General features: G+C 41.6%; 1 protein-coding gene across 1 annotated transcript in view; it reads right to left on the reverse strand.

Moving 5' to 3' along the window:
- NUP35 (nucleoporin 35) overlaps positions 1–20279 on the reverse strand; it is a 45187-nt gene extending 24908 nt beyond the window's left edge. Inside the window, exons 1-4 of the mRNA XM_049773557.1 lie at positions 20196–20279; positions 14173–14343; positions 4550–4677; positions 2240–2300 (exon numbers count right to left, since the gene is read on the reverse strand). Of these exons, the coding sequence (XP_049629514.1) occupies positions 2240–2300; positions 4550–4677; positions 14173–14343; positions 20196–20235 (400 nt within the window). The 5' untranslated portion in view covers positions 20236–20279. The remainder of the gene's footprint in view (positions 1–2239; positions 2301–4549; positions 4678–14172; positions 14344–20195) is intronic.
- Positions 20280–27760: the final 7481 nt, after the last annotated feature.

Genomic DNA, 27760 nt, shown 5'->3' on the forward strand with positions numbered 1-27760 from the left:
CGGTCGAGATCTTTCCTTGGCTAGCGCTTGCAAGGCACCTTACCTCTAGGTGGCACCTCGTCGGCCCCAAACCTAATTTTCTTAATGTGGCACTAAGTTTATAATAGTGTGTTATACTGCAATATACAGCAAACAAATTTATTACCACAAGTGGGGTACTTCAATAATATATGTAAAATACACACATGTGGATATATATACATGTGTATACATTCATGTATATATATATACATGTTTATACATCCGTATACATGTGTGTACGGAAATAAATTTATTTTGCTTTATGGTACTTAGTATGTAATAGTGTGTTATGGTGCAATATAAAGCAAACAGATTTTGGTAGCACAAGTAGAATATTGCAATGATATATTCTCTGCTACTTGTTTCACAACCTGAAATGTGTTTGCTCTGACTCTCCTTGCACTTTTCAAAATACAACTTTTACTTCACAAAAAAATTCTGGATTGGGAGTATAAAATCGCTTTTTGTTACCTCATCTAAGACCTCAAATTTTAACTGAAGTGTTTAATAAATTTCATTTTTAAAACTAATGATTTGGTTAGTTTTAAGTGTCTTACAATGGTCTCTTTTAAGCCTATTTTTTGTGTTGAAGATGGAGGAAAGAAATCAGAGCAAAGATAAGTAGGCAGTCTTGGAAAATGTATAATAAGAAGATTCTTATCAGGAACCTCCTTAGATGAACACTCTATCAAAGCCTCCATTTAGCTCACTAAGATCTATTTCAGACTTCTCATCTCCTGGGCTATAAAACAGTGCACCCACTGTACTATTTAAATCAAGTTTACAGTAGCTGTCATTTTTTTTTACAATAAAACCATTTACAATAAAAATAAAAACCAGTTCTATAGCAATAATCACTTTCCTATTTAAAGCTAAAATTTCAAATATAATCTCCCTTTTGCATAATTTCTCTCCAAAAATATATTACCTCCTAATAAACTATAATACATTTCTTTCAATAATTTTAAGTGACCTAAAAGCCAGAACTATCTACTTTGTTCAGTTTTCCAGGACCTGGTATAAGGTAAAGTATTAAAATATTTACTAAAAAAATATTTAATAGGTTAAAAATGTATGATTTGGACCAGAAAAAAACATGAGGATTAAGACATTTGTCTTATACACAGTCGACTCCAGTTTGATCTTGCACTACTTATGGCCTTGAGCACCACCGAGAGTGGTGCCTAAGAACAGCGCCAGGAGTTTAAGCCCTGAGCACAGCAAGTTGTGACTCAAACTATCCGTCCTCAATAACTATATGATGATGTAAGGGTTATGTAAATAATACTGATGGTGATTTTTAAAATACCATTAGTAGAACTGTAGAGCTAAACGCAGTGGGGAAGTTACTTGCCTTGTACACTGCCAATTCAGGTCTGATCCCCAGCATCATATGGTCTCCTTGAACTCACCACATTGAGTTCCAAAATTAAAATCATTTTTAATTTTGTTTGTTTGTTTGTTTTTCAGCCACACCCTATGATGCTCAGGAGTTACTCCTGGCTATGCACTCAGAAATCGCCCCTGGCTTAGGGGGACCATATGGGATCCCGGGGGATCAAACCATGGTTCGTCCTAGGCTAACACTTGCAAGGCAGATGCCTTACCTCTAGCACCACCTCTCCAGCCCCAATCTTTTTTAATTTTAATATACCGTTAATTTTCTGGTTTTGTTTTTGGCACCACCTCAGGCAATGCTCTGGAGTTACTTCTGATTCTGCACTCAGGAATTATTCCTGGTGTAATCAGGGGACAATATGGGATGCCAGGGACCTAACCAGGCCAACCATATGCAAGGTAAATGTCCTACCCATTGTATTATGGCTCTACAAAGATATTTCAAATTATGGCTGGAAAGTAATGTGTCAAATGGCCTAAAGCACTGAATTTAGAATTTAGTTCTGCATTAGTAGATCTCAAAGCACCTATAATATTCAGTCCTTATATTCCTTTGCTTCCAATTTAAAGAAGGTATTTTTAGTCTTTAATATGTCAGACGCTATTAATATATAATTCTTTTCTAAAAAATTTTAATACTGTGGGTAGAATAACATCTATTGATAAATTAATAGTTACTTATAGAGAACATTCTAAGTTTAAATATAAAAATTAAAATTGCAATTCTGGCAAATATTAACCAAGATTATAAATTAAAGATTACAAATTAAATTATACACTTAAAGAGTAATGAAGTAATGTGTTAAAAGAAATTACTTACCTGTCCCAGGCGTAGTTGTCGTAACTCCAACAAGAGGACTCTGCATTACTGAAATATTAGGCTATATGAACACAGAAGAAACTATTAAGGTAAAAATGTAAAATTCTGAGTTATGTAATAACATAAACACAATAAATGTTCAAAGGAAGCATTCAACAGGTAACTCGAAATGCTTTTAATTATTAGATCACAAGAGCATACTTGCTTTTTTACCTCAGTTGAGTAACTTGAGATCCTTCAGCAGTTTGCTTAAAATAAAGTCACATTAGGTAGAGACATTACTTTTAATAAAGTAACACCACTTTGGGTTGGTTTTTTTGTTTGTTTGTTTTTTGTTTTTGTTTGTTTTGGGGCCACACCCGGCGGCGCTCAGGGATTATTCTTGGCTCTGAGCTCAGATATTGCTCCTGGCAGACTCAGGGAACCATATGACAGGACCTGTTGAACCCTGTCTGTTCTGGGTTGGCCGTGTGCAAGGAAAACACATTACTGCTGTGCTATCTCTCTGGCCCCCTCCACTTTGTTTTTAGTTCCCAAGGTACAATGTATGAAGTAAAAAGTAATGGCCACTTAAATCATCATTTTAAATCACTAAGCTCATGCAGTAAATGAGAAAGATGAAACTTGCTCTGTTCAGTTTGGGTTTGGGGTGGTCACCTCTGGCAGTACTCAGGGCTTACTCCTGGCTCTGTTCTCAGGGATCACTGCTAATGGTGCTCAGAGGACCACATGTTGCGTCAAGGATTAAACTAGGCTTGACAGTTTTTAAGGCAATAACCCTGTTATTTTTCTGGACTTATGGTTTTGCTTTTAAATAGAAATGTACATAAAATACCATATCTTCAAATAAGATTATAAAGTAAAAAATAGCAAATCTCTACCAATAGAAAGTTACAAAGCAGGGGGCCAGAGCAATAGTAATATAGTGGGAAAGGTGTAAAGGTGTTTGCCTAGCACATGGCGGACCTGGATTCGAACCCCACCATCTTATAAGGGCCCCTGAGCAGAGTCAACAGTGATTCCTGAGTGCAGAGCAGGGAGTAACCCTTGAGCATTTCTGAACATGACTCAAAAATAAAAAAGAAAATTCATCAGAGTCAAAAAGATAATACAGTGGGGGACTTGCCTTGCACATAGCTAAACCAGGTTCTATCCCTGGCATTTCAGTTTGGTACCAAGCCCAGCTGTAGTGATCCATGAGACTAGAATCAGAAGTAAGCCCTAAGCCTGGCTGAGTATGGTCCAAAAAAGGAAAGATTAAAAAAATAACAAAAAAGAAAAATCATTAGTTACTGGAAGATATAAGAGTGATTCACTGGGGCCGGAGATTTAGCACAGCGGTGTTTGCCTTGCAAGCAGCCGATCCAGGTGGTTGGTTCAAATCCCAGCATCCCATATGGTGCCATATCCGTGCCTGCCAGGAGCTATTTCTGAGCAAATAGCCAGGAGTAACTCCTGAGTACTGCTGGGTGTGGCCCAAAAACCAAAAAAAAAAAAAAAAAAAATAGTGATTCACTAAGGTAAACTCTTACCTCAGTATGCACCAACATCATAATTGCCACCCAACCAATAGTGGGAAGAAGGAAGAGTATAGATTGTACGAGAGGTAGCAAAGGAACGGGAATGAGGGAGGGGGGTCTATGAGCACTTTGGTTCTAGTATGTGAGCTAACTCTGTACAGCACTAATCAATACTATAAAATGAAACACTATTGTAATCACATTACCGAACAAATAAAAATGGTTTGGGGGTCAGAGGATAGCACAGCTGGTAGGGCGTTTGCCCTGCAGACAGCCAAAACAGGCTGTAAATCATGCAGTAAATCATGATTTCATCCCCAGCATCCCATATGGTACCCGAGTCGTCTGAGCCTGCCAAGAATGATTTCTAAGAGCAGAGCCTGGAGTAACTCCTGAAGACTACAGGCTGTAGCACATCTCGCACAAAAAAAAAAAAAAAAAGAAATGCTGAAGTTTTAATACATTTTTATAACATTTCATAATAAATATAATTTAATATATTCTATAGTAAATGTCCTTTATGCTTAGTCTATGCAGCACAGTTATACTGAACTCCTAGAAGCAGTTCAAATTATTGCCCTCCTAGGTCAGAGAGATAAGATAGCTCAACTGGCTTATCATATGCTTATATCCAGGAAGACTGGGGATGCCAGGCCACGCATGTTCTTGAGAGCACCACCAGGAGCAACTCCAAGCATGAGGCCAAGAAGTAGCTCGTCAGAATATCCCCAAAGAAAGTATTAACCTCCTTTGTACTATCACAAAAATAAGACGAGGGTATAGAGATCACCTGTCTTCTTGACGTTAATGGTGTTGATCCAAGTCCTGGGCTAGAAATGTCATCATAAATACTTCTGACTGGTGGGGCTCCACTTTTATCTTTATGCGCTGGTACAACTGGTTGTGGTGGGGATGCACCTACAATGTACAAAAATCATAAGTTAGGCATTTCTCTTTTTGTTCATTTTTTCAATATGTTCATTTTGTGACAAACCCATGGTGATGCTCAGGAGGTACTCCTGGTTCTGCACTCAGAAATCACAGTTGGTGGTTCTCCAGGGACCAAAGAGGCTGCCAAGAATCTAACCTAGGAGGAATACATACAGACAAGGGAAAAGTTCTACCCTTTGTACTATTTCTCTGGCCCATTAGGTATTCTCAAAACAAAAAAAGTCTTTCACTTTCCTGTTAAAGATTTTTTTTTTCATCTATATAAAGTATTAGCTTAAGTTCTTATCTACTTTTTTTCTCCTCAAATTGTTTGGTTTTGGACCACAACTGCTGCCACTCAGAAGTTACTCCTGGCTCTGCACTCAGAAATCACACCTGACAGGCTTAGGGGACCATATGGGATGCCAGAAATTGAACTCAGATTGACATGTGCAGGGCAAAAGTTCTCGCTGTTCTATCGTTCCAGCCCCAGCTTCTCAAAATTTCATCTACGGATCACGTCAGAATTCAAATTTCTATGCAGAATATTTTATTTCTTTTGGTTTCTGAGCCATAACCAATGTTACTCAGGACTTACTCTTAAATCTGACTCTGTAGCATTCAGGGATTGCTTCTAGCACTACCTGGGAAACTATATATGGTTTTGGTAACTGAACCCAGATCGCCTGTAGGCAAGGCTGTCTCTCCAGTCCAGATGATGATTTTCTACCAAGGCTCAAGGTAATGTCAATGCTGGTAGATCCATATAAACTACACTTTGATAGACTCCAGAAATTTTGGGTTTAGACAAAGACCACAAAAACAAAGTGGGACTACATCAAAATGCTTCTGTAAAATAAAATTATCCGTGACATGAAGGGCAACAAAAAGTAGGAGAAAATATTTGCAAAGCCCTAAAGGGATAACATCCAAATTAACAATCCAATTTAAAAGTGTCAGGCCGGGTGGGAGGGGGGGGCGGAAGTGTCAAGAGGGGGAATAAAAAGTATCAAGAGGGGTCAGAGCGGTGGAGCAAGTGGTAGGAGCATTTGCCTTGCACGCACTAACCTAGAGAGACTGTAGTTCATCCCCAGGCATCCCATATGTTCCCCCAAGCCAGGAGCAATTTCCGAGCGCATAGCCAGGAGTAAATCTCAGAGCATCACCAGGTGTGGCCCAAAAAGCAAAAAAAAAAAAAAAAGTGGGCAAAGTGATAGCAAAATAGGGAGGGGCTTGCACGAGACCTGAGTTTGATTCCCACAGTATCACATATGCTCCCCAGACACTGCCAAGAGTGACTTCTTCTTTAAAAATATCTTTATTTAAGCACCATGATTACAAACATGTTTGTGGTTGGGTTTTAATTATAAAAAAGACCACCACCCTTCACCAGTACAACATTCCCACCACCAATGTCCCCCAACTCCTTCCTCCCTCACCCCTTGTCTGTATACAAGACAGGTATTCTATCTCTCTCACTAACTACCATTAACATGATAGTTATTTATCTAACTGAACTCATTACTCCCTGTGGTAAGCTTCATATAGTGGGATGGTCCTTCCAGCCCTCATCTTTATTGTCTCTGTGATTATTACAATAATGGGGGCCGGAGAGATAGCATGGAGATAAGGCATTTGTCTTGCATGCAGAAGGACTGTGGTTCAAATCTGGGCATCCCATATGGTCCCCCGAGCCTGCCAGGAGTAACCCCTGAGCGCTGCCAGGTGAGACCCAAAAACCAAAAAAAATAAAAATTAAAAAAATAGTGTCTTTTATTTTCTTGTTTGTTTGTTTGTTTGCTTTTTGGGCCACACCCGGCGGTGCTCAGGGGTTACTCCTGACTGCTCAGAAATAGCTCCTGACAGGCACATATGGGACACCGGGATTCGAACCAACCACCTTTCGTCCTGGATTGGCTGCTTGCAAGGCAAACGCCGCTGTGCTATCTCTCCGGGCCGGTCTTTTATTTTCTTAAAGCCCATAGATGAGTGAGCCCGGAGTAATCTCTAAGCCGCATGGCTAGTTGGTTTGGGTGTTTGTTTGTTTTTCAGTTTTGGGGCCACACCAGAGGCTCTCAGGAGTTATGCATGGCTTTTCACTTAAGGGTCATTCCCAGAGGTGCTCAAGGAACCATATGGGATGCCAGGGGCCCCAAAAGTGGCTAGATTTTTATCCTTCAATAACAAGAGCAAGTTTCTCCCAAAGTATGTCCTTCGTTCCTCTTCAGAATAAACACAAGCAATGCCTGGTACAAGCCCCATTTCCTACTTTGTGGAATTAACAAACAAATGATAGTGTATTCACTGTTCCACTGTCCTCTGCAGCCTACAAAAAGACAAGCAGTATAGACAAAAGAATGTTCTTACAGATGCAAGTTCAAGAATACTCTTACACTAAAAGCACAGCACAAGCTGGAACCTATTTCAACATTCTCCTGCAACAATGACAAAAACTACACAAAACGTACAAGAAAACATTCAAATGAGCTGAGTCAGGGATGCCCACACCAAATAGAAAATACATGGATGGTGTACCAAGATGCAGTCAGAAATGAAATCTAAGATAAAAAGCAGTGCCCTTGGAAATAGGGGGCACTGGAATAAGAGGTGAAATAACAAGACAGGATGAGATTACTAAGGTGCAAAGTTCTGCCCTGGAAAACAAGCAGGTTACTTTGTTTTCCCAAAATACCCAGCTTCCCAATCCTACAATGACAAGAATAGAACAAGAGACAAGGGACAGTAAAATATATTAAGGAGTGGGAATCAATAGCAAAACTTATCTCCACAGCCTCCTGAAACCTTGCAGAGAGATTTCATTTTGTCTCATTAAACAACCTGAGGACCAATTCCTAAGTTGAGTTCCAGTCATCCCAACTAAATAACTGAGTTAAGTGGAGGATAACATCTAACCCAGTTCCTCGCAGTTCACATCTGGACTGCTAGCGAGAAAACAGGAAGTCTAAAATCTGAAACCTCCCAACAGATTTCCAAACCACAGTCAATTCACAAAGCACCTCATTGCTTTCTGTGCTCCACTTTAGCCCTTAAGTGATTTTTCTTTTCTTTTTTTGGTTTTAGTTTGGGGGCCACACCTAGTGGATGGATGCTCAAGGGTTACTGGCTCTGAACTCAGGAATGATTCCTCGAAGTACTCAAGGGGACTATATGGGATGCTACAGATTGAACCTGAATTGGCCACAGGCAAAGCAAAAGCCATACCTGATGTACTATACCTCCAGCCCTTCCCCCAAAACATATTCTCAGCTATGTCCAGGCTGACCATACCAGAAACTGAGACCTTAAAACCTTTCAGGCACTCAGTGTTTTGGAGGGTACTTTGGGACATTCAAGATCTTGAAGCCAAAGTTGTGCACATCCCTTACCCAACCCCACCCAGCTCCTACCTCCAAGGCCATTCAAACTTAGAGCACAACTAACATCAGGTACTCACAAGTCCAAATTCCTACTTTCTGACACCCAGACTCTTGGAACTTGGTACACAGAGGCCCCAGGCATTCGTAATCTTGCACCTGAAATACCACACAGGCTAGTTCAAACTTGGCACAAATCTGCTACTGAGCAACTGTGCAACCCTGGTCACTTACTCAGCCCTGATCAAAATGGTACAAAGGTGTACCCTGGTACCTCTCTAATTTTGAACATCTGGTCACAGCACAGGTCACTCCAACAGGCCAAACCTATCAACATCACATCGCAGGCCATTACCCTGTCTGTTTGACTATAGTAAACCCCAATTGTTGCCAGACACTGATAAAGGCAAATTCCCTGGCAATTATGCAAGTCTGCTCACTGATATAGCTGCTACTGAGCATTCACCTCAAATAGCTGCTGTCCAGTCAGAGGCAGGCACCAGCAACTGGGTTGCAATACACTCGTACCACCTTGATGCTGACTGCTAGAGGGCACTAGTGACTAGAAATGTCCCACTGGTCAACTAGGCCCACACAAACTCAGAGCCACAGTCAATTTCTGGAGTTTGTGACAGTGAATCTCAATCACTGGCCAAGGCGCGAATGGGGAGGGACCACATGTGGTAGTACAGTGGACAGGATATCTGTCTTGCATGTGACTGACCCAGTAACCCCTAAGTATGACTAGGTGTGGCAAAAAATAGTCTACATGTAGCAGCAGGTGCTGAGGAAAAGGGAGTAGTTCACTTCAATGATGAATCACCAAGGGATCTATCGATGCTTATTTATCACTCAAGGTAATAAAATATCTAGGCAGTTTTCATCTAAAAGCAAACATATGATGAAGAATCCTCCACAGCAATGCAAAGAATTCTTGAAGTGAGCACCTTATCAACATTTAAAAATTCATGTGTCAAAAAAAAAAGAATTAATGTACCAGCTTACTTTTAGAAGGTCCCAAATGGATGAATTATGCATCAAAATTTATTCTCAGAGCAATAAATCACCTAGAAAGACCTCTCATTTTTCAATAAATGGCAATGGAAAGCTTGTAGTATTTATGAGTGGTTCATTATTTTGATTAATGGATTACTGTAGTTTTCACATTATAAAATAAACAATATTGTATACTTGGTAAGTGAAACAGATGTTGCACCTATCGAAAAACTAATAATCGGGACCGGCGAGGTGGCGCTAGAGGTAAGGTGTCTGCCTTGCAAGCACTAGCCAAGGAAGGGCCAAGGAAGGACCCCGGTTCGATCCCCCAGCGTCCCATATGGTCCCCCCAAGCCAGGGACAATTTCTGAGCGCTTAGCCAGGAGTAACCCCTGAGCAAACGGGTGTGGCCTGAAAAACAAAAAAAAAACAAAAACAAAAAAAACTAATAATCACAAGAGTCTAAATGAACAGTTAGCTCTGAAATGGACAGTTCTTTCTGTCCTCTCTATCGTTCCAGGGCTACGTGCAATTATCACAGAAAAGTTTCTCTATATGGGATAATGTTTGTATACTAAGTCTAATATAGTATGTATCATATAAATAATGCATGCATATCCAACATATACATCATATATATGTATATATTATATACATAAACAATACAAAAATAATATACAGCTATAATCTGTAGTTGTCGTTACAGTTAGGATTGTTATGAAAACATCTGAATGTGATGTTTTTGTATATTTCTGTAAAATGTTTATAGACTACACATGAAATATCTATGTAAAACTTACTATGCATCACTAAATAGCTAATATATATATATATGAAATATATATATATATATATGAAAAATAACAACGGTCTCATTTCTGTATCTGTAACTTGCTAGAATGTCCTAGATGTCAAGCTTCTAATGAAGAAATATCATAGATATGCTATATACTTAAAGGTTCATGTATTTAATACAGGCATTATTAGAATTAGAATATTTTGGGGCCAGAGTGGTGGTGCAAGCAGTAAGGCATCTATCTGTCTTGCCCCCGCTAGCATAGGATGAACCGCGGTTCAATCCCTTGGCATCACATATGGTCCCCCCAAGCCAGGAATGATTTCTGAGCACATAAGCGCATAGCCAAGAGTAACCCCTGAGCATCACCAGGTGTGGCCCAAAAAACAAAAAAAAAAATTAGAATATTCTAAGTGCTTTCTACAGAGCTGTTTTGTACAGAATGGTGGCACACCTCAAGAATCAAGAAGCATAGGGTGGAGGGTGGGCAGACATCTGGCCTCCGGTTTCCTCTTTGATTCTGGAGACCAGCTCTTGCCAGGTATGGGGTTTGGGGAGGCCTTCTCCCTGGCCTGGGGAGTGCTGGGAGGCTTGGCAGGACCCCAGCCGTCCTTGTCTTTTTCCCCTAACTCCAGGCCTTCCCTGGGTGCCAGCTCAGATGGCCAGAAGAGGGTTCAGCTGGACTCTTAGTGGTCCTCAGGCTTCCCCCCTCCCTCCGTACTCCAGGGGAGAGGTGCATGGGGAGGAGGGCGGGCAGACATCTGGCTTCCAGTTTCCTCCTTGATTCTGGAGACCAGCTCTTGCCAGGTACGGGGTTTGGGGAGGCCCCATACGGAGCCCTTCTCCCTAGCCTGGGGAGTGCTGGGAGGCTTGGCAGGCCCCCAGCCGTCCTTGTCTTTTTCCCCTGACTCCAGGCCTTCCCTGGATGCCAGCTCAGATGGCCAGAAGTGGGTTCAGGTGGAAATGCGCTTTGGGAGGAGGGCGGACCATTTTAGTACTGGCTTATGTTGGGACAGTCACTGGAATTTTTTTCTCCTTGTTTCCCTATTGGTAGTATTGTATGCATATATTTTATATATCCATAACATCCATCTTGTATTGTGACCTTGATACTGCCCTACAAATTTCATTTCTAATATTTTACTGCCTCAGTCCCAACCCTTATTTCCCCCCATCTTCCCATGTAGGTGCAGCTCATGACATGAAGCTCACCACATAGAGTGATAAGTGCAGTTAGAGAAATAACTACACTGAAAACTATCATAACAATGTGAATGAATGAGGGAAAAAGAAAGCCTGTCTAGAGTACAGGTGTGGGTGGGGTGGGGAGTAGATAGATCTGGGAAATTGGTGGTGGGAATCCTGCACTGGTGAAGGGTGGTGTTCTTTACATGACTGTAATCATACAACTAAAATTATATTTGTAATCACGGTGTTTAAATAAAGATAATTTATTAAAAAAAAAAAGAATCAAGGAGCAGTATAAAAACACAATCAGGTAATGACTTCCTTCATTTCAAGACATGGAATTCAGTAATGGTGAAAATTAAGATTACTGTAACCTTTTTTTGCAAGATTCTATATTATCTCTATTATGAAGAAATGCTTTCCAAGATGGTTTGTTTATAATACATTAATTATACCCTGTTCTCTTTTCAGCTCCAGTTCCACATTTCCAAGTATCTGGCTCTTTCTACCTCATTGAATAAGTCATTAAGTCATTAACTTTCAGTGCCTTAATTTACTTAATTGTTTACTAAGACTGCAAGATCCTCAAGGGACACTGTTGTAATCATCATTATACCCAGCACCTTACACTATGCTGAGCACAATAAGAAGTATTGGGGGGGGGGGGGGGGGACTCAGAGCAGTGACACTAGAGGTAAGGCTTCTGCCTTGCAAGCTCTAGCCTACGACAGACCACGGTTCGATCCCCCAGCATCCCATATGGTCTCCCCAAGCCAAGAGCGATTTTTGAGTACATAGCCAGGAGTAATCCCTGAGTGTCAACGGTGTGGCCCAAAAACAAACAAACAAAAAAGTATTGTGGGGTGTGGGGACAGGGGAAAGCTGGAGAGATAGTGCAGCAGATAGAATGCTTGCCTTGAAAGCCAAACTGGATTCAATCCTCAGTATCTCGTAATGCCCCTAAGCACCACCAGGAGTAATTCATGAACAGCCAGTACTAATCCCAGAGTATCACCAAATGTGACCAAAATAAAAATTAAAATAACTAAGTAAGAGGCTGGAGAGTTGGCGCTAGAGGTAAGGCGTCTGCCTTTCAAGCACTAGCCTAGGACGAACCGAGGTTTGATCCCCTGCACTCCCTGTGTCCCGTGTGGTTCCCCCAAGCCAGGAGCGATTTCTGAGTGCATAGCCAGGAGTGACCACTGAACATCAAACAGGTGCCCCCCCCCAAAAAAAAATCTAAGTAAATAAGTATTCAGGTCAAACAAATTTACAGCTGGTAGAGCATATGCCTTACAGGAAAGCTGTCCAAGTTCAAAATAGCCCCTATGACTTACTGAGCTACTGAACACCACCAGCCATAATCCTTAAATATACACAGAAAGTATACACAGAAACAGGAGTAAACCACCCTCAGGATAGCTGGGTGTGACTCAAACCCATCTCCAACCTAGTGTCTTATACCCCTAGTCTCAAACTGTGGTAACCTATTTACATAATTTTTACCAGTCATCTCCTTGGAATATCGTGGGACTCATGGGGAAGGAAGGAGCCATATAGCTCAATTGAGAAACCTTGACCTAAACTATCAGAAAACAAAATCCAATGTTCTACTACTTAAAGGCTCACTTAAATTTCATTGAAAATAACAGGCACAAAGTGCTGGCGGGGATGTGGAGAAAAAAAGAACTCTTATTTACTGCTTGTAGGAATGCCATGTAGTCCAATCCTCTCCGTATTGTGGAAAACAATATGGAGAATCCTCCAAAAACTGGAAATTGAGCTCCCATATGATCCAGCTATATCACTCCTAGGGATATACTCGAGGAACACAAAAATACAATTCAAAAATCCCTTCCTCACACCTATATTCATTGCAGCACTATTTACAATAGCAAGACTCTGGAAACAACCCAGATGCCCTTCAACAGGTGAATGGCTACAAAAACTGTGATACATATACACAATGGAATATTATACAGCCGCCAGGAGATATGAAGTCATGAAATTTTCCTATACATGGATGTACATGGAATAATTTATGCTGAGTGAAATAAGTCAGAGGGACAGAGAGAGACACAGAATAGACTCACTCATCTATGGGTTTAAAAAAAATTAAAGACATTATTGTAATAATGCCCAGAAACAATAGAGATGAAGGCCAGAAGAACCAGCTCATAATATGAAGCTCACCACAAAGAGTGGTGAGTGCAGTTAGGGAAATAAGTACCCAGACAACTATTATGACAGATACTGCATATGGTCCCCCAAGCAGAACAAAGAATAATTCCTGAGAGGCCAGAGTAATGGGTAAGGCTTTTTTTTTTTTTGCTTGGCACGCATCTGACCAACGTTTGATCCCAACATCCCATATGGTCCCCAAAGTTCACCAGGAGTAATTCCTAAGTACAGAGCCAGGAATAACCCCCAAGGCAATGAACCAATGTGGCTCAAAAGAAAAATTAAAACCATAAAAGATAACAAAGGGACAGAGATGGCACAAGAGGTATAGTATATAGTTCCTTGAAAGTTCCACCCATATAGTTTGATCCATTGGCATGTAAAGAATTCTTTGAGCATCATCACAAGTCACTCCTTGAGCTGAGTCAGGAATGAACCCTGAGCAGTGACTCAGGTGTGGTCCCCAAATAAATAATAATAAATAAATAAATAATAAATGAATAAACATAAACTTCTTTAAACCAAATGGTGCCTTAAAGTACATAATTGCACACAACATCCTTCACATGTCTGATCTTGGTTTGATACCCAGCACACCCTAAGGTCACCAAAGCCCACCAAGAGTGATGCCTAAGTCTGAAGAACCAGTAGTAAGCTTTGAGAACAATGGCGTGTGACCTCAAAACAAGCAAACAAACAACAAAAAATAATAATAATGCCTCAAGATTTATTATCAAAGACATTAAAGTAAATGAGATAGTTTTAATGAGTGGGAGTGTTCGATTTCTATCAGCTCAAAATCCTCTTTTCCAAATCTTGAAATAAAAAAGTAGAGGCAATGCTTACTTAATAAATGTACTGATGAGGGTAGATGTTTCATCTTAAGCTTTTAATATTCTAATATAAGCACCCATGTTACTATGAAACTACTTCAATCAATTTACTCACCTGCAAGTAAAGGCGATCTCATCTCCATTACTCCCACTGAAGAGCCACTAATTGGTCGAGGCTGTGGAGTGACTGGAGCTGGCAAATCTCCCATTAGAAATCCAGGCAAGAACTGAGCATTAACTCCAGACTTTGGAGATGAGGGTGAGCCTAGCAACATTGGTTCAGTTCCTAAAAGAGAGAAGAGAGAACACTCCGATTGATGTTAGTATTTAATACAGAGATGCAAAAGTGTAGCATAAAGTTTCTGAGAATTTAATTGAAGCATTTTAGAACTAGTTAAATTTATTGATTTTTTGTTTGTTTGTTTTTGGGTCACACCAGCAGTGCTCAGGGGTTACTCCTGGTTCTGCGCTCAGAAATCTCTCCTGGCAGGCACGAGGGGGGGGGGGGGCGTGGGGGGCGTGGGGTGACAGGAATCGAATCGAACCACTGAACCACCATCCATCCTGGATCCGATGCATGCAAGGCAGATGCCCTACCACTGTGCTATGTCTCTGGCACCTAAACTTATTAATTCAAAGAGCAATAGTATTTCTATAAAAAAAAGTAAAAAAAATCTTTATATAAATATCTTTATTACTATTTATATTAATCTTTGATATGTGTGTTTATCTTGTTTTACTAGCTTGAGAACCGACAGTTTTAGGGAGCAGTTTAAAACAAAGAGAACCAACACTTTGAAATTTTAAATTTTTTCATTTACTATCTCTTAAATTCCTATATAAAAGAATAATGTCTTTCCTGCATTCAGCTTCTATAACCAAAGCATGAAAACAAAGCATTTTCATTATTTATACTAAGCACTAAAAAAAATTTTTTTTGTTTTTTGTTTTTTACCTTGCTGTTATGTTTCATGTTTTTCCCCAAATACAAAATACTTTAAATCATGGGGGTGGGAGGGCAAGGAATACAGAGGTCAAAAAATCTAAATACACATTAAACATGTGAAATAACATGGAGCAGAGAAGCCTGAGAAATACTAAAACAGGTAGGATGTTTTGATCCTCCTGTACCCAGCATGGTCCCTGAACATTGTCAGAAGTAACCCCTGAGCACAGAGCCATGAGAAGCCCTAAGTACTGTCAAAGGTGACTCAAAATCAAGACAAAACAAAAAAAAAAAATAACATGTAACATAGAATGACTGGCAATCTGAGAAATAATATAATTTCAAAGTTGATTCTTGGATCATTTTTAAAAAGTATTTATTTTAGGACCAGAGTGGTGGCACTAGAGGTAAGAGGTCTGCCTTACAAGCGCTACCCTAGGACAGACCGCAGTTCGATCCTCCGGCGTCCCATATGATCTCCCCAAGCCAGGAGCGATTTCTAAGCACATAGCCAGGAGTGACCCCTGAGCATCAAGGGGTGTGCCCCCTCAAAAAAGTATTTATTTTAAAATTAGAAATAAGTTTCCAATAAAACCAATTAAAAAGAAAACTAGGGCTGAAGGGATAGCATGAATGCAAATTACCAATGTAATTTGCCTTGCATGCAGAAGGAAGATGATTTGAACCCCGGCATCCCATATGGTCCCCTGAACCTGCCAGGAGCGATTTCTGAGCATAGAGCCAAGAGTAACCCCTGAGCACTGCCGGGTGTGACCCAAAAACCAAAATTAATCTTCACAAATTACGAAGCAGGATAAATTTAAAGCTATAACTTGAATCTGATTTTAAGACAGTAACAAAACAGAAAACAAAAGCTCTGGAGTCAGAGATCTGGGTTCAAGTCAAAACAAATGGGAAAAATCATAGTGCTTCGATGAGATATCTAGGCAAGTAAAACACTTGACATATTACTTAATATAGGTAAGTATTCAGCAAAAATTAATTACATTATTCTAATAGTATCTCATGAAAAGCGAAAGTTTGCTAATAGTTGTATTCTTATTAAAGTACCTAATAAAAGTAAAAACTACTATCCACTGATATGAAGTATATATCGACTTATTTATTAGCTAACAGTTATTAACTATTGTTAGCTATTAATTATTAATAATAATGCTCCTATTAGTCACATATGTAAATGGAGAATTTTCTATTGTGCTATCCAAATGGTGTCCACAAATTTCTTGCTATCAGTGCTGTCAGTCACCCTTGTCTTATTTCCCATTAACACATTCCTAATAATAATGCAAGTGTACAAAAGAGACAAGGCAGAGCGATTCCAGAAAAAAAATCAGTTGTAAAGGATTGTAATTACATTGTAATTATACTAAAGTATTAATTATTGCTATCATAAGAGTCTTACTATTTCCAAAGAACATTCGCTGGAAACAAGCCAAAAGCTTGCTTCTGAAAAGCATATTCTAAGGTGATTCAGAAACCCAAAAAAATACAAAAAAATTAAGCAACGGCAACTACTTTCACTGTGCCTCACCCCACAGAGAATGTCAGGAATTGTTAAGATGGGCCAGGGCATTATAGGGCCGGAGTAGTAGCACAGTGATAGGGCGTTTGCCCTACAGGTGGCTGACCCAAGACAGACAAAGGTTCAATCCCCGGGATCCCATATGGTCCTCAAAGCCATGAGCGATTTCTGTGCGAAGAGCCAGGAGTAATCCCTTCGCGCCTGGAAGACATGGAGTTAGGCTCACATTGTTGGCTGCATAAAGGCATGGCACTACCCACTCTCCTGCTGTGCCACCCCAGGAGCACAACCTTCGTAAAACCGCAACACAAGTGTTTGGTTAGTGTGCAGACAAAGAAAAATGCTGGAGCTGAAAAGAAAAAGTTCCCCCAAGCCCCTCCAGGAGTGATCCCTAAACCAGGAATAAGCCCTGAGCTAGTGGAATGTGGCCCATAAACCAAAAAAAGGAAGAAAAATGCTGCTATATCTTTTGAGTTTTTGGAAATAGCCATGTGAGGAAAGCCTAGAAGACTCTTTCTACAAGGTACTTGTCACCTTAATTAAGTGCTACATTTCACTTCAGAGAAAGCTTGAATCAGCAGATAATGAAAGGCTTAAGTTCTATTTGTACTCAAAACATTAAACACTGGTCAGACTCAGCTACCACCACCAAAATACCCTTTAGGGCAGGTCGAAAAAGTTCGACACAAGAGCCAAAATTTTAAACTGTGAGAGTCAGAGAGCCACACCACGAAGTGACCTGCCAAAACAGACAAACACTCACACAAAAGCATATAATTTTAACAATAATCTAATAAACACATATTGCATTTTGCCATTTTGAGTGAGGGTCAAAATCCTGCAGTGATGGTGAGGGCGTGCTGTGTCCGCCACACTAAGAACTAACTGGCAAGATGTGACCCAACATGTGCCACACAGGTCCCCACTCACTGGCCCTGCAGTTGTTTCGGAGGGATGGGAGACGGGACGACCAGAGGTCCCTCCTCAGAAGCAGCAGAACAAAATCCAAGCTTGGTAAAAAGCCCAGTATATAAAAGAATGATAAGAGGCAAAGAGCCCCATTCATTTTGGCTGGGAGCCGCCTGTTCACCACCCCTGCTTTAGGGGGTTTTTTTGGTTTGTTGGTTTGAGAGCACTCTGGGTAGTGCTCAGTACTGAGTACAAGTTTCTGCACGCAGGGATCACTCCTGATCAGGTTCAAGGACCATATGAGACGCTAATCGATGAAACCAGCTATGCAAGGCAAATGTCCAACCCACAGTATGGGCCCCAATTAAAGCTCAGGGTTTGGTTTTGTTCAGTTTTTTTTTTTTTTTTTTTTTTTTTATAAATTAAGCTATTTTACTACATGAGGGGGAAAAAATGCTTTCTCCAGGCCGGAGAGATAGCACAAGCAGTAGGGCGTTTGCCTTGCACACAGCTGACCCAGAACTGGCGGAGGTTCGAATCCCAGCATTTCAAATGGTCTCCCCTGAGCCTGCCAGGAGCAACTTCTGGGTGCACAGCCGTGTGACCAAAAACAAAAATTTAAAAATTGCTTTCTCAAGATGTAGACTTGAGCAATCAACATCAGCCAATGTCCTGATTCTCACAGCCAATGAAATTAACTGAGGGATGGAGGGGGGGGGGGGGGAAACAGTCAGTTTACTTTGTAACAAGGACTCTGAACTCAGAATACTCAGTTGAACACTGGGGAGAAAACTTTGCAATTGGAACTAGATGTTCTCTTGGTTTGTTGTTGTTTTTATCTCTTTTTTTTTTTTTGGGGGGGGGGGGTCCACACCCGGCAGCGCTCAGGGGTTACTCCTGGCAGGCTCAAAGGACCATATGGGATGCCGAGAAACAAACCACATACTTCTGCAGGCAAGGCAAACCGGCTACCTCCATGCTATCTCTCCGGTCCCTGTTGTTATTTTTAATAAAATGACAAGATTGGGGGCCGGAGTGGTGGCACTAAAGGTAAGGCATCTGCCTTGCTGGATTAGCCTAGGCTGACCGCAGTTCGATCCCGGACATCCCATATAGTCCCCCCAAGCCAGGAGCGATTTCTGAGCACATAACCAGGGGTAAACCCTGGGCGTCACCAGGTGTGACCCAAAAACAAACAAACAAAAATGACAACACTGATCGCTAGGTCAAATTCTGCAGTTTAAACGCAGCTGAGCATCATCTATTTGACACTTGACATGTACCTTCCCAGAGTCTACCAACTCCTTAGTTCAAGTCCCACTATGCCTGCAAAGAAATAAGATTGGGGCGGGGGGCGTGCCTTGCACGCAGCCGACCTAGGACATCGGGACGGTGGTTCTAATCCCAGCACCTCATATAGTTCCCCCAAGTGCCTGCCAGGAATAATTTTTGAGCATAGAGCCAGGAGTAACCTCTGAGCGCTGCCGCGTGTGACCCAAAAACCAAACCAAACCAAAACAAAACAAAATTTCCTCACCACCTTACTTGATGTTAAAAGTTTTGGGGGCGGGGCCGGGTGGTGGTGCAAGAGGTAAGGTGCCTGCCTTGCCTGTGCTAGCCTTGGACGGACCACAGTTCGATCCCCCGGCGTCCCATATGGTCCCCCAAGCCAGGATCAACTTCTGAGCGCATAGCCAGAAGTAACCCCTGAGCATTACCGGGTGTGGCCCAAAAACCAAAAAAAAAAAAATAAATAAAAAATAAATAAAAAATAAAGTTTTGGGGGCCGGAAGAATAGCATAGAGCTAGAACGTTTGCCTTGCATGTAGAAGGTCGATGGTTTGAATCCCGGCATCCTTTATGGTCCCCCAAACCTGTCAGGAGCAATTGCTGAGCACAGAGCCAGGAGTAATCCTGAGCACTCTCGGGTGTAACCCCAAAACAAAACAAAACAAAATTCCAGTTTTCTGTAACTTGGATGGTACTGAAAAGCATCCTAGTAAGCGACATAAGTCAGAAAGAGAAGAACAGGGGCCGAAGAGATAGCATGGAGGTAAGGCGTTTGCCTTGCATGCAGAAAGACGGTGGTTCGAATCTCGACATCCCAGAAGGTCCCCGGAGCCTGCCAGGTGCGATTTCTGAGCGGAGAGCCAGGAGGAACCCCTAATTGAGCGCTGCCGGTGTGACCCAAAACCAAATCCAATGAATGAACTAAGACCTGGTACCCGGAGAGGAAGGGGTGTTCCCCTGGCAGTTCCTCCGTCGGACGTAGCAGTGCATGGCGCCTTCTGCTCGCTGTCAAGCCGACAAGCACCCAACGGGCCGGGCCCGGCCTTCCTCGCGTGCTTCCCCCGTTGCTGCAGAGATTCTCGGCCTGGGAGGCCTGGGGTCCCGACACTCAGGACGCACCCGGCCTGCTCAGCTAGGCAAGGGATGATCTTGGGGGGGGGGGGGGCAGTGGGAGATGGTTTTCCCGGCGCCCCCCACTTTCCCGGCGTTCTTCAGAGCGGCCGGTAAAGCGAGAAGAGCCCCCCCCCAGAGGAGGGCCGAGGGGCTCAGCCCCCCGCGCGCCCAGCCCCGAGCTCGGAGCTCCCCCATTCCGCCTCCCGCGCCCGCAGCTCCAGAACGGCTCACGCGGATTTTCCTTCCGTCCCAGGCGTGTGGCGAATCGGTCCCGGGTCCGAGGGCTTTCCTCGCACGGATCGGTTTTTTTTGGTGTTTGGTTTTTGGTTTAACTCACCCAACGTAAGCGCCTGCGGCTCCATGGCGAAGGCTGCCATCTCCACGGCCAGGAAAGTCCCGGGACCTTTCAAAAATGGCGGAAACGCTCCCCGCGGGGAGAGGCCCTCTGACTTTTCGGGGCTGGCGTGACTTCCGGACATGCGCCTTGCCCGAGTTGTGGCCCGGAGCGCCATTTTGGAACCGGGCAAAGTAGGCCTGCCTGCCCGGTCTGAGCCAGGCCAGGCCAATTTCCTTTTATTTTATTTTTATTTTGTATTATTATTTATTTTATTTATTATTTTTATTTTATTATTTTATTTATTAGTATAGTATTACTTATTTTATTTTATTTTTTATTTATTTATTTTTTATTTTTTATTATTTTATTAATTCGTATAGTATTACTTATTTTATTTTATTTTTTTAGTTTTTGAGTCACACCCAGCAGTGCTCAGGGGTTGCTCCGGGCTCTCTGCTCAGAAATCGCTCCTGACAGGCTCCCTTGGGGGACCATATGGGATGCCGGGATTCGAACCACCGTTCTTCTGCATCTAAGGCAAACAAACGCCTTACCTCCATGCTATCTCTCCGGCCCCTTTTATTTTATTTTACATTTCCTATATATGCCACTTTTTTATTTGTTTTGGCTTGGTTTTTGGGTCTCATCCTGCGACGGTCTGTGCTCAGAAATCGCTCCTGCAGGCAATGGGGTACCAAATGGGATGCCAAGATTCAAATCACTGTCCAGACTGGATGGGCTGCGTGCAAGGCAAGCACACCCTACCCTCTGTACTATCTCTCCAAGGCCCCCTATGCGTGTGTGTGTGTGTGTGTGTGTGTGTGTGTGTGTGTGTGTGTGTGTGTGTGTGTGTGTGTGTGTGGTTTTTGGGTCACACCCGGCAGTGCTCAGGGGTTATTCCTGGCTCCAGGCTCAGAAATTGCTCCTGGCAGGCACGGGAGACCATATGGGACACCGGGGTTCAAACCGATGACCTCCTGCATGAAAGGCAAACCCCTTACCTCCTCTGGCCCCTATGCCACTTTTTTTTAAAAATTGTATTGTATAGGAAGTTTTACAGGAAAATGTATCCTTCATTTGCTATTATGTGTGCATTCATGCATTCAATAAGGAAATCTAGTAACAAACTTCATTCAATCTCGCCCAGGAATCCTGTGTTTCTTTCTCCCTTTCCCATCACTGCCTCCACTTGCCCTCTATTTTATAGTTTTTCTTTAAAACATAAGCAGATAGAGAGGACTCACTTTAACTGCATGCAAAAAAGTCTGGACTTGAGTTAGCGAATTAACTATCAGTGACGTGCTTAAACCATTCATCTGCCAAAGGGATAGGGCCCAATAGGCGTAAGAACTCAAAACCGAACAGTAGTTGCTTTTGCCTGAGATAGATGCCACTTGAAAAAGGGAGACGATTAAATAATAAATAAATAGATAAATAAATAAATAAATAAGAAGATAAGCAACCACTTTTAAAAGTAAGGATAGTTTGGGGCCAGAGCTATCATACAGACTGTAGAGCACTTGCCTTGCAAGTGCCTGACCCGGGTTCCATCCCCTGCATCCAGTATAGTCCAACGAGCACCACCAGGATTGATTCCTGAGCACATAGCCAGGAGTAAACCGCGAGTACCGCAGGCTGTGGCCAAAAAAAAAGTAAGAATGTCTGTTAAGCAGGAAGACATACAGATGTCCAACAGACATGTGAAAAACTCATCACTTATAAGGGAGATGCAAATCAAAATGACGATAAAAGGCTACCTCGTCTTCAGTACAGCAGGTAGGGGATTTGCATTGCATGGGTTCGATTCCGGCATCCCATAGAGCTCCCCCCACCCCCAGCTTGCCAGGAGTAACCACTGAATGCAGCTAGGCATGACCCAAAAACAAAACCAAAAAACGCTACTTTTGCTTATAAAAATGACTTACTTCAAAAGAAACCTAGTTAGCAAAATTAATAACTTTGGAACATCTTTCTAATTTTTAATTTCTAAGTTCTAGAGTCTAAGCTATCCCTTGACCTTGAACTCAGCTTTTCTTTCTTTCTTCTTTTTTTGTTTGTTTGGTTTTGGATTTTGGGTTACACCTGGCAGCGCTCAGGAGTTACTTCTGGATCTGCGCTCAGAAATCGCTTCTGGCAGGCTCAGAGAACCATATGGGATACCAAGATTCGAACCAGAGCCCATCCTGTGTTGGCCACGTGCAAGGCAAATGTCTTACTGCTGTGTTATCTCTCCGGCCCCTCAGTTTTCCTTTCAAAACCAGTAGTATACCTCCTTGTGTCTGATACTGCTTCTTCCTGCTTATATTATTACATGGCCTTCTTTTTTCTATACTATGAAGGTGTGAGAGACTATAATTAGAGCCAGTTCAGGTAGTCAAAGATAATCTTCTTATTTCAAAATCCACCCATGTTGATTAAGTTAATAATCACAGGTCAAACAGGATAGGTTCCAGAGTTTATAGTGTACTGGTATGGTTTTTTTTGCAAGACATTCAACCAACCACACCCAATAATTCCTAATTAACAGGTAAGATACCAAGAAAGACTCATCAGTGAAAGAATGTTCATATAAATCATGATGCCAAAAAAAATTACAGATGTTTTTGATTGTTCTGGTTTGGGAGACACACCCAGATTGGGTTTAATCTGCTTTTGCACTCAAGGATCACTCTTGACAGCTCTGAAAACCATACGGAAATAGCCATGAGCAAGGCAAAAGCCCTGCCTCTGTAATATCTTTATCACCTTCATACAAATATATTTATTTTATCAAATAGCATTGATTTGATGTGTGCCTGACCTAAAATTATCTCCATGATTGATATTCTGAGATTAATCATTTGGTTGGTTGGTTTGGAGGACCATACTCAATGATACCTTTAGTCTCAATGTCATGAAGTGTTTTACCGACGTGTTCTTCTATATACCTTATGGTTTTAGATCTGATACCAAGGTCTTTAATCCATTTATATTTGACCTTTGTACAATGTGTTAGCTGGGGGTCTGAGTTTGCTTTTTTGTAAGTGGCTAACCAGGTGTGCCAACACCACTTGTTGAAGAGGCTTTCCTTGCTCCATTTTGGATTTCTTGTCCCTTTATCAAAGATTAAATGATTGTATGTCTGGGGAACATTCTCTAAATACTCAAGTCTATTCCACTGATATGAGGATCTGTCTAATTAGGATTATTTTTATAATGCAGTTTTTATATAACAAAATATGATTCATGGCACAAAATGGAGAATAGTCCTGAGAGGATAATTTCTCTCTTTCTGGTCACTGATTGCTTCACTAGAACAGTTGAAAGTTTAATTCTTTCTCCAGAACTTCATCGCCTAACATACAGTTTCAAACAGCTCTTGTAATTAGGATAACTCCTGATTTTGTTTTTTAATATCTCCTTATTGTATTTGTTTGGGGTCCCCATCTACTAAAATTAAATCTGGAAAAGGGGAAGTGGCATACTCAAAGGCATTCAACACAATTTAGTTGTGGTTCTAATTACAAAGGTGTGGACAGATGAGGAAACATTCAAGAGATGGAGAGCACCTTGGAATTAGTAACTATAAAAAGTTATCACACTTCTAGGTTGGAAGATGCTGAGAGAAAGAGGAGCACTGAGAGCAGAAGTCACAGGAAAGGTCACAGAATGAAGCTATAGCCAGAGGGAGAGGCACAGAGCTCCTGTCAACTATGTCTAACAGCAAGCCCTGGAAAAAGAATACCTGGATTTGGCTTTCTTTTATTTTTTGTTTTTGTTTGTTTGTTTGTTTGGGGGGTCATACCTGGCAGTGCTCAAGGGTTACTCTTGGCTCTGCATTCAAAAATAGACCCTGGCAGATGCAGGGAACCATATGAGATGCAGGGGATCAAGCCAAGTCCATCCTGGGTTGGCTATGTTCAAGGCAAATGCTCTATGGCTATGCTACTCTCTGGCCCTGGATTTCACTTTCTGTAATTTCTTTCCTGCGATTTTAACTAGCAACTGGAAGCAGGAAGTACAAAATCCAGGATAACACTAGAGCCATCCTAGGGTGTAAAACAGTAGAAAAATAAATAAATAGAGAAAATTTCTAGCACATTAAGCATTTTGGAATATGATTCTCTCATTAATCATATGTATTATTATTGCTTCCATAAAATTTGTGAGCTTTGTAATAATGACATTTGCATTTTATTCAGATTTTTGAGAAAAAGTTGAACCTCTCACAACAGAGTAGTTCTACATATTATAGTAAATGCTTTCTTGGATGAATTCTCCTTTCATATGGTCAGTTAACCAGCCATTTAACAATTTTTTTTTTTTTTTTTTTTGGTTTTTGGGCCACACCCTGTGACACTCAGGGGTTACTCCTGGCTATGCGCTCAGAAGTTGCTCCTGGCTTCTTGGGGGACCATATGGGACGCCGGGGGATCGAACCGTGGTCCGTCCTAGGCTAGCGCAGGCAAGGCAGGCACCTTACCTCCAGCGCCACCGCCCGGCCCCCCATTTAACAATTTTTAATTCATCCCCTAAATAATTTTTTCAAGTCATTCACAAGGCTGCTGTGTTTTTTTTTTTCTGACATATTTAACTTTTATCTATCTGGCAGCCTATAATTCAATCAGTGAAAGTAATTACTTTTAATCTGCTGTGATTTATAACCAGAATTATCTGTGGTGTATTCCATTTAGAAGTGCTCACAAACAAAGGCTTCATAAAATTTTTGAGGATTGGGGCCAGAGCATTAATACTGCCAGAAGGGCACTTGCCTTGCATACAACTGACTTGGGTTCAATGCCCAATATTTGGTATGGTTCCAGCAAGCACTGCCAGGTCACAGCAACATACATTACAGATTTTACAGAACTGAACTGTAGTAAATAGTGGACATAGGGAATGAAAACATGGGTTTTTTGTTGTTGTTGTTGTTGTTGTTTTTCCACCACACCCGGTGACACTCAAGGGTTACTCCTGGCTATGCACTCAGGAATTGCTCCTGCCTTGCATACAGAAGAATGGTGGTTCAAATCCCCCGACATACCATATGGTCAGTCCCTGAGCCTGCCAGAAGCTCCTCAGAAATCAGCCAAGAGTAACCCCTAAGCACAGCCGGGTGTGACCCAAAAACAAAACAAAAAAAGAAATTGCTCCTGGCTTGGGGGACCATATGGGACACCAGGGGATCGAACCGCAGTCCATTCTAGGCTAGTGCACACAAAGCAGATACTTTACCACTTGCGCCACCACTCTGGCCCCGGATTGTTTTATTTTTATTTCAAATTTATTTTATACGAAGGGTGGGCTATAGACACCCCCACAGTACTTAGGGATTATTCATTCCTCACTCCTCTTTCAGGACTCAGTCCTGCTGGGGCTTGGGGACCATATCGAATGGACAGGTATGATTAAGTTGGCCACATGCAAAGCAAACTATGGTTTCTGGCCATGCAATGGGTTTTACATTATGAGTGAAAGCATTTTATATTTGCTGTTGCTTCTGGTCCTATTAGCACCTGTTTTAGATCCATTGTTTATAAATTTAATTTTCATGTACTTTCAGATGTATATAGTTATTTTCCATAATTTCAACTCTAATTGTCAATGCACACTACAATTAAGTGCTACAACAGCATACATCAAGACTTGTCTTTTTTCTCCTTTTGTTGCCCTTTTTCTTTTTTGAATTTAATTTTGTTTTGACTATACCTGGTAGAGGGGAACCATATACTAGACCAGGAATTAAACTGGGGTGAGTTAGTATTCCAGGCTAGCACCTGTACTATCTGTTCCTTACATAAATATTTTCTCATTTTTTAAATTTGATTGATTGATTGGGTTTTGGACCACACCCAGCGATGCTCAGGGGCCACTCCTGGCTCTAAACTCAGAAATTGCCTCCAGCAGGCTTGGGACCATATGGGATGCCGGGAATAGAACCAGGTCCCTCCCAGGTCGGCTGCATGCAAGGCATATGCCGTACTTCTAATGCTATCTCTCCAGCCTCACATAAATATTTTTCTTATCATTTCATTTTCTTTTTTTCTTTTTCTTTCTTTCTTTCTTCCTTCCTTTCTTTCTTTCTTTCTTTCTCTCTTTCTTTCTTTCTTCCTTTCTTTCTTTTTCTTTCTTTTTTTTCTTTCTTTTTCTTCTTTCTCTTTCTCTCTCTTTCTTCTTTCTTTCTTCCTTCCTTCCTTCCTTCCTTCCTTCCTTCCTTCTTCCTTCCTTCCTTCCTCCTTCCTTCCTTCCTTCCTTCCTTCCTTCCTTCCTTCCTTCCTTCCTTCCTTCCTTCCTTCCTTCCTTCCTTCCTTCCTTCCTTCCTTCCTTCCTTCCTTCCTTTCTTTCTTTCTTTCTTCTTTCTTTCCGTGTGTGTGTGTGTGTGTGTGTGTGTGTGTGTGTGTGTGTAGGGGAGGCACATCCTCTGGTTCTCATGATTTCTGGCTCTATACTCAACTATCACTTCTAGTGGTGCTCTGAAAAGAACCATCTTAGAGGGCCAGAATGATAGCACAATGAGTAGGGCATTTGCCTTGGACACAACCTACCAGGGTTTGATCCTCAGCATTTCATATGGTCCCCCAAGCCCACTAGGAGTAATTTCTGAGCACAGAGCCAGAGAAACAATAAGCTTTTGTCTTACTGTGTGCTAACCCTAGACCAATTTCCAACATTGTAGATGCTATCTGACCTATCTGTTCCTTTAAGAGGCTCGTAAAGAGGGACACATTTGACCTCGGCAAACACTGTCAATAACAAGCTAAGCCCCATGTTTATGTCTCTGTATATTTCTGGAGCTGAGAGTTGCTGTGTCCTGCTTCAAACCCCGCTTCAAAAAGCTATGCATTGCAAAACATGCTCATTGTAGCCATTAGTCCAGATATCACCTCTGATTAAGAAATCAGCTCAAATTATTTTATATATTTTTGTTTTGCAGGTTAAAGTTTTTTTAAATAAAAATACTATTTACTGTTTTCTTCTTCCTAGGGGGCATGACAGAAAATAACTGAGAAGCACTGGTGTAAGGTAAATGCCCTACCTGCTATGCTATAGCTCTGGCCTCCTTTTTTAAAATTAAAAATTTATTATTATTATTATTATTATTTTGCTTTTTGGGCCACACCCAATGACGCTTAGGTGTTACTCCTGGCTTTGCACTCAGAAATCTCTCCTGACTTGGGGGACCCTATAGGACGCTGGGGGATTGAACTGTGGTTCATCCTAGGTTAGCATATACAAGACAAACACTCTCCCGCTTGCGCCACCACTCTGGCCTGATTTCTTTTTTAAAATATTTAAAAACAAAAGATGTTTTCTTTTCCTCTTCTCTTTAAAAAATGGTAGAAAATCTAATTAAAATTATAAAGCAATCTCTCGTTAGCTCCTTTCCCTCAAATAAGACCTATATTCGAGGGGCCAGAACGATGGTGCAGCGGTAGGGTGTTTGCTTCTTAGGAGACGGACCCAAGATGGACCAAGGTTCAATTCTCCAGCGTCCCATGTGGTCCCCCGAGCCAGGAGGAATTTCTGAGTATATAGCCAGGAGTAACCCCTGAGAGTTACCAGGTGTGGCCACCCTCAAAAAAAAT

The sequence above is a fragment of the Suncus etruscus genome, chromosome 5, assembly GCF_024139225.1.
Source record: "Suncus etruscus isolate mSunEtr1 chromosome 5, mSunEtr1.pri.cur, whole genome shotgun sequence".
Classification (NCBI taxonomy): domain Eukaryota; kingdom Metazoa; phylum Chordata; class Mammalia; order Eulipotyphla; family Soricidae; genus Suncus; species Suncus etruscus.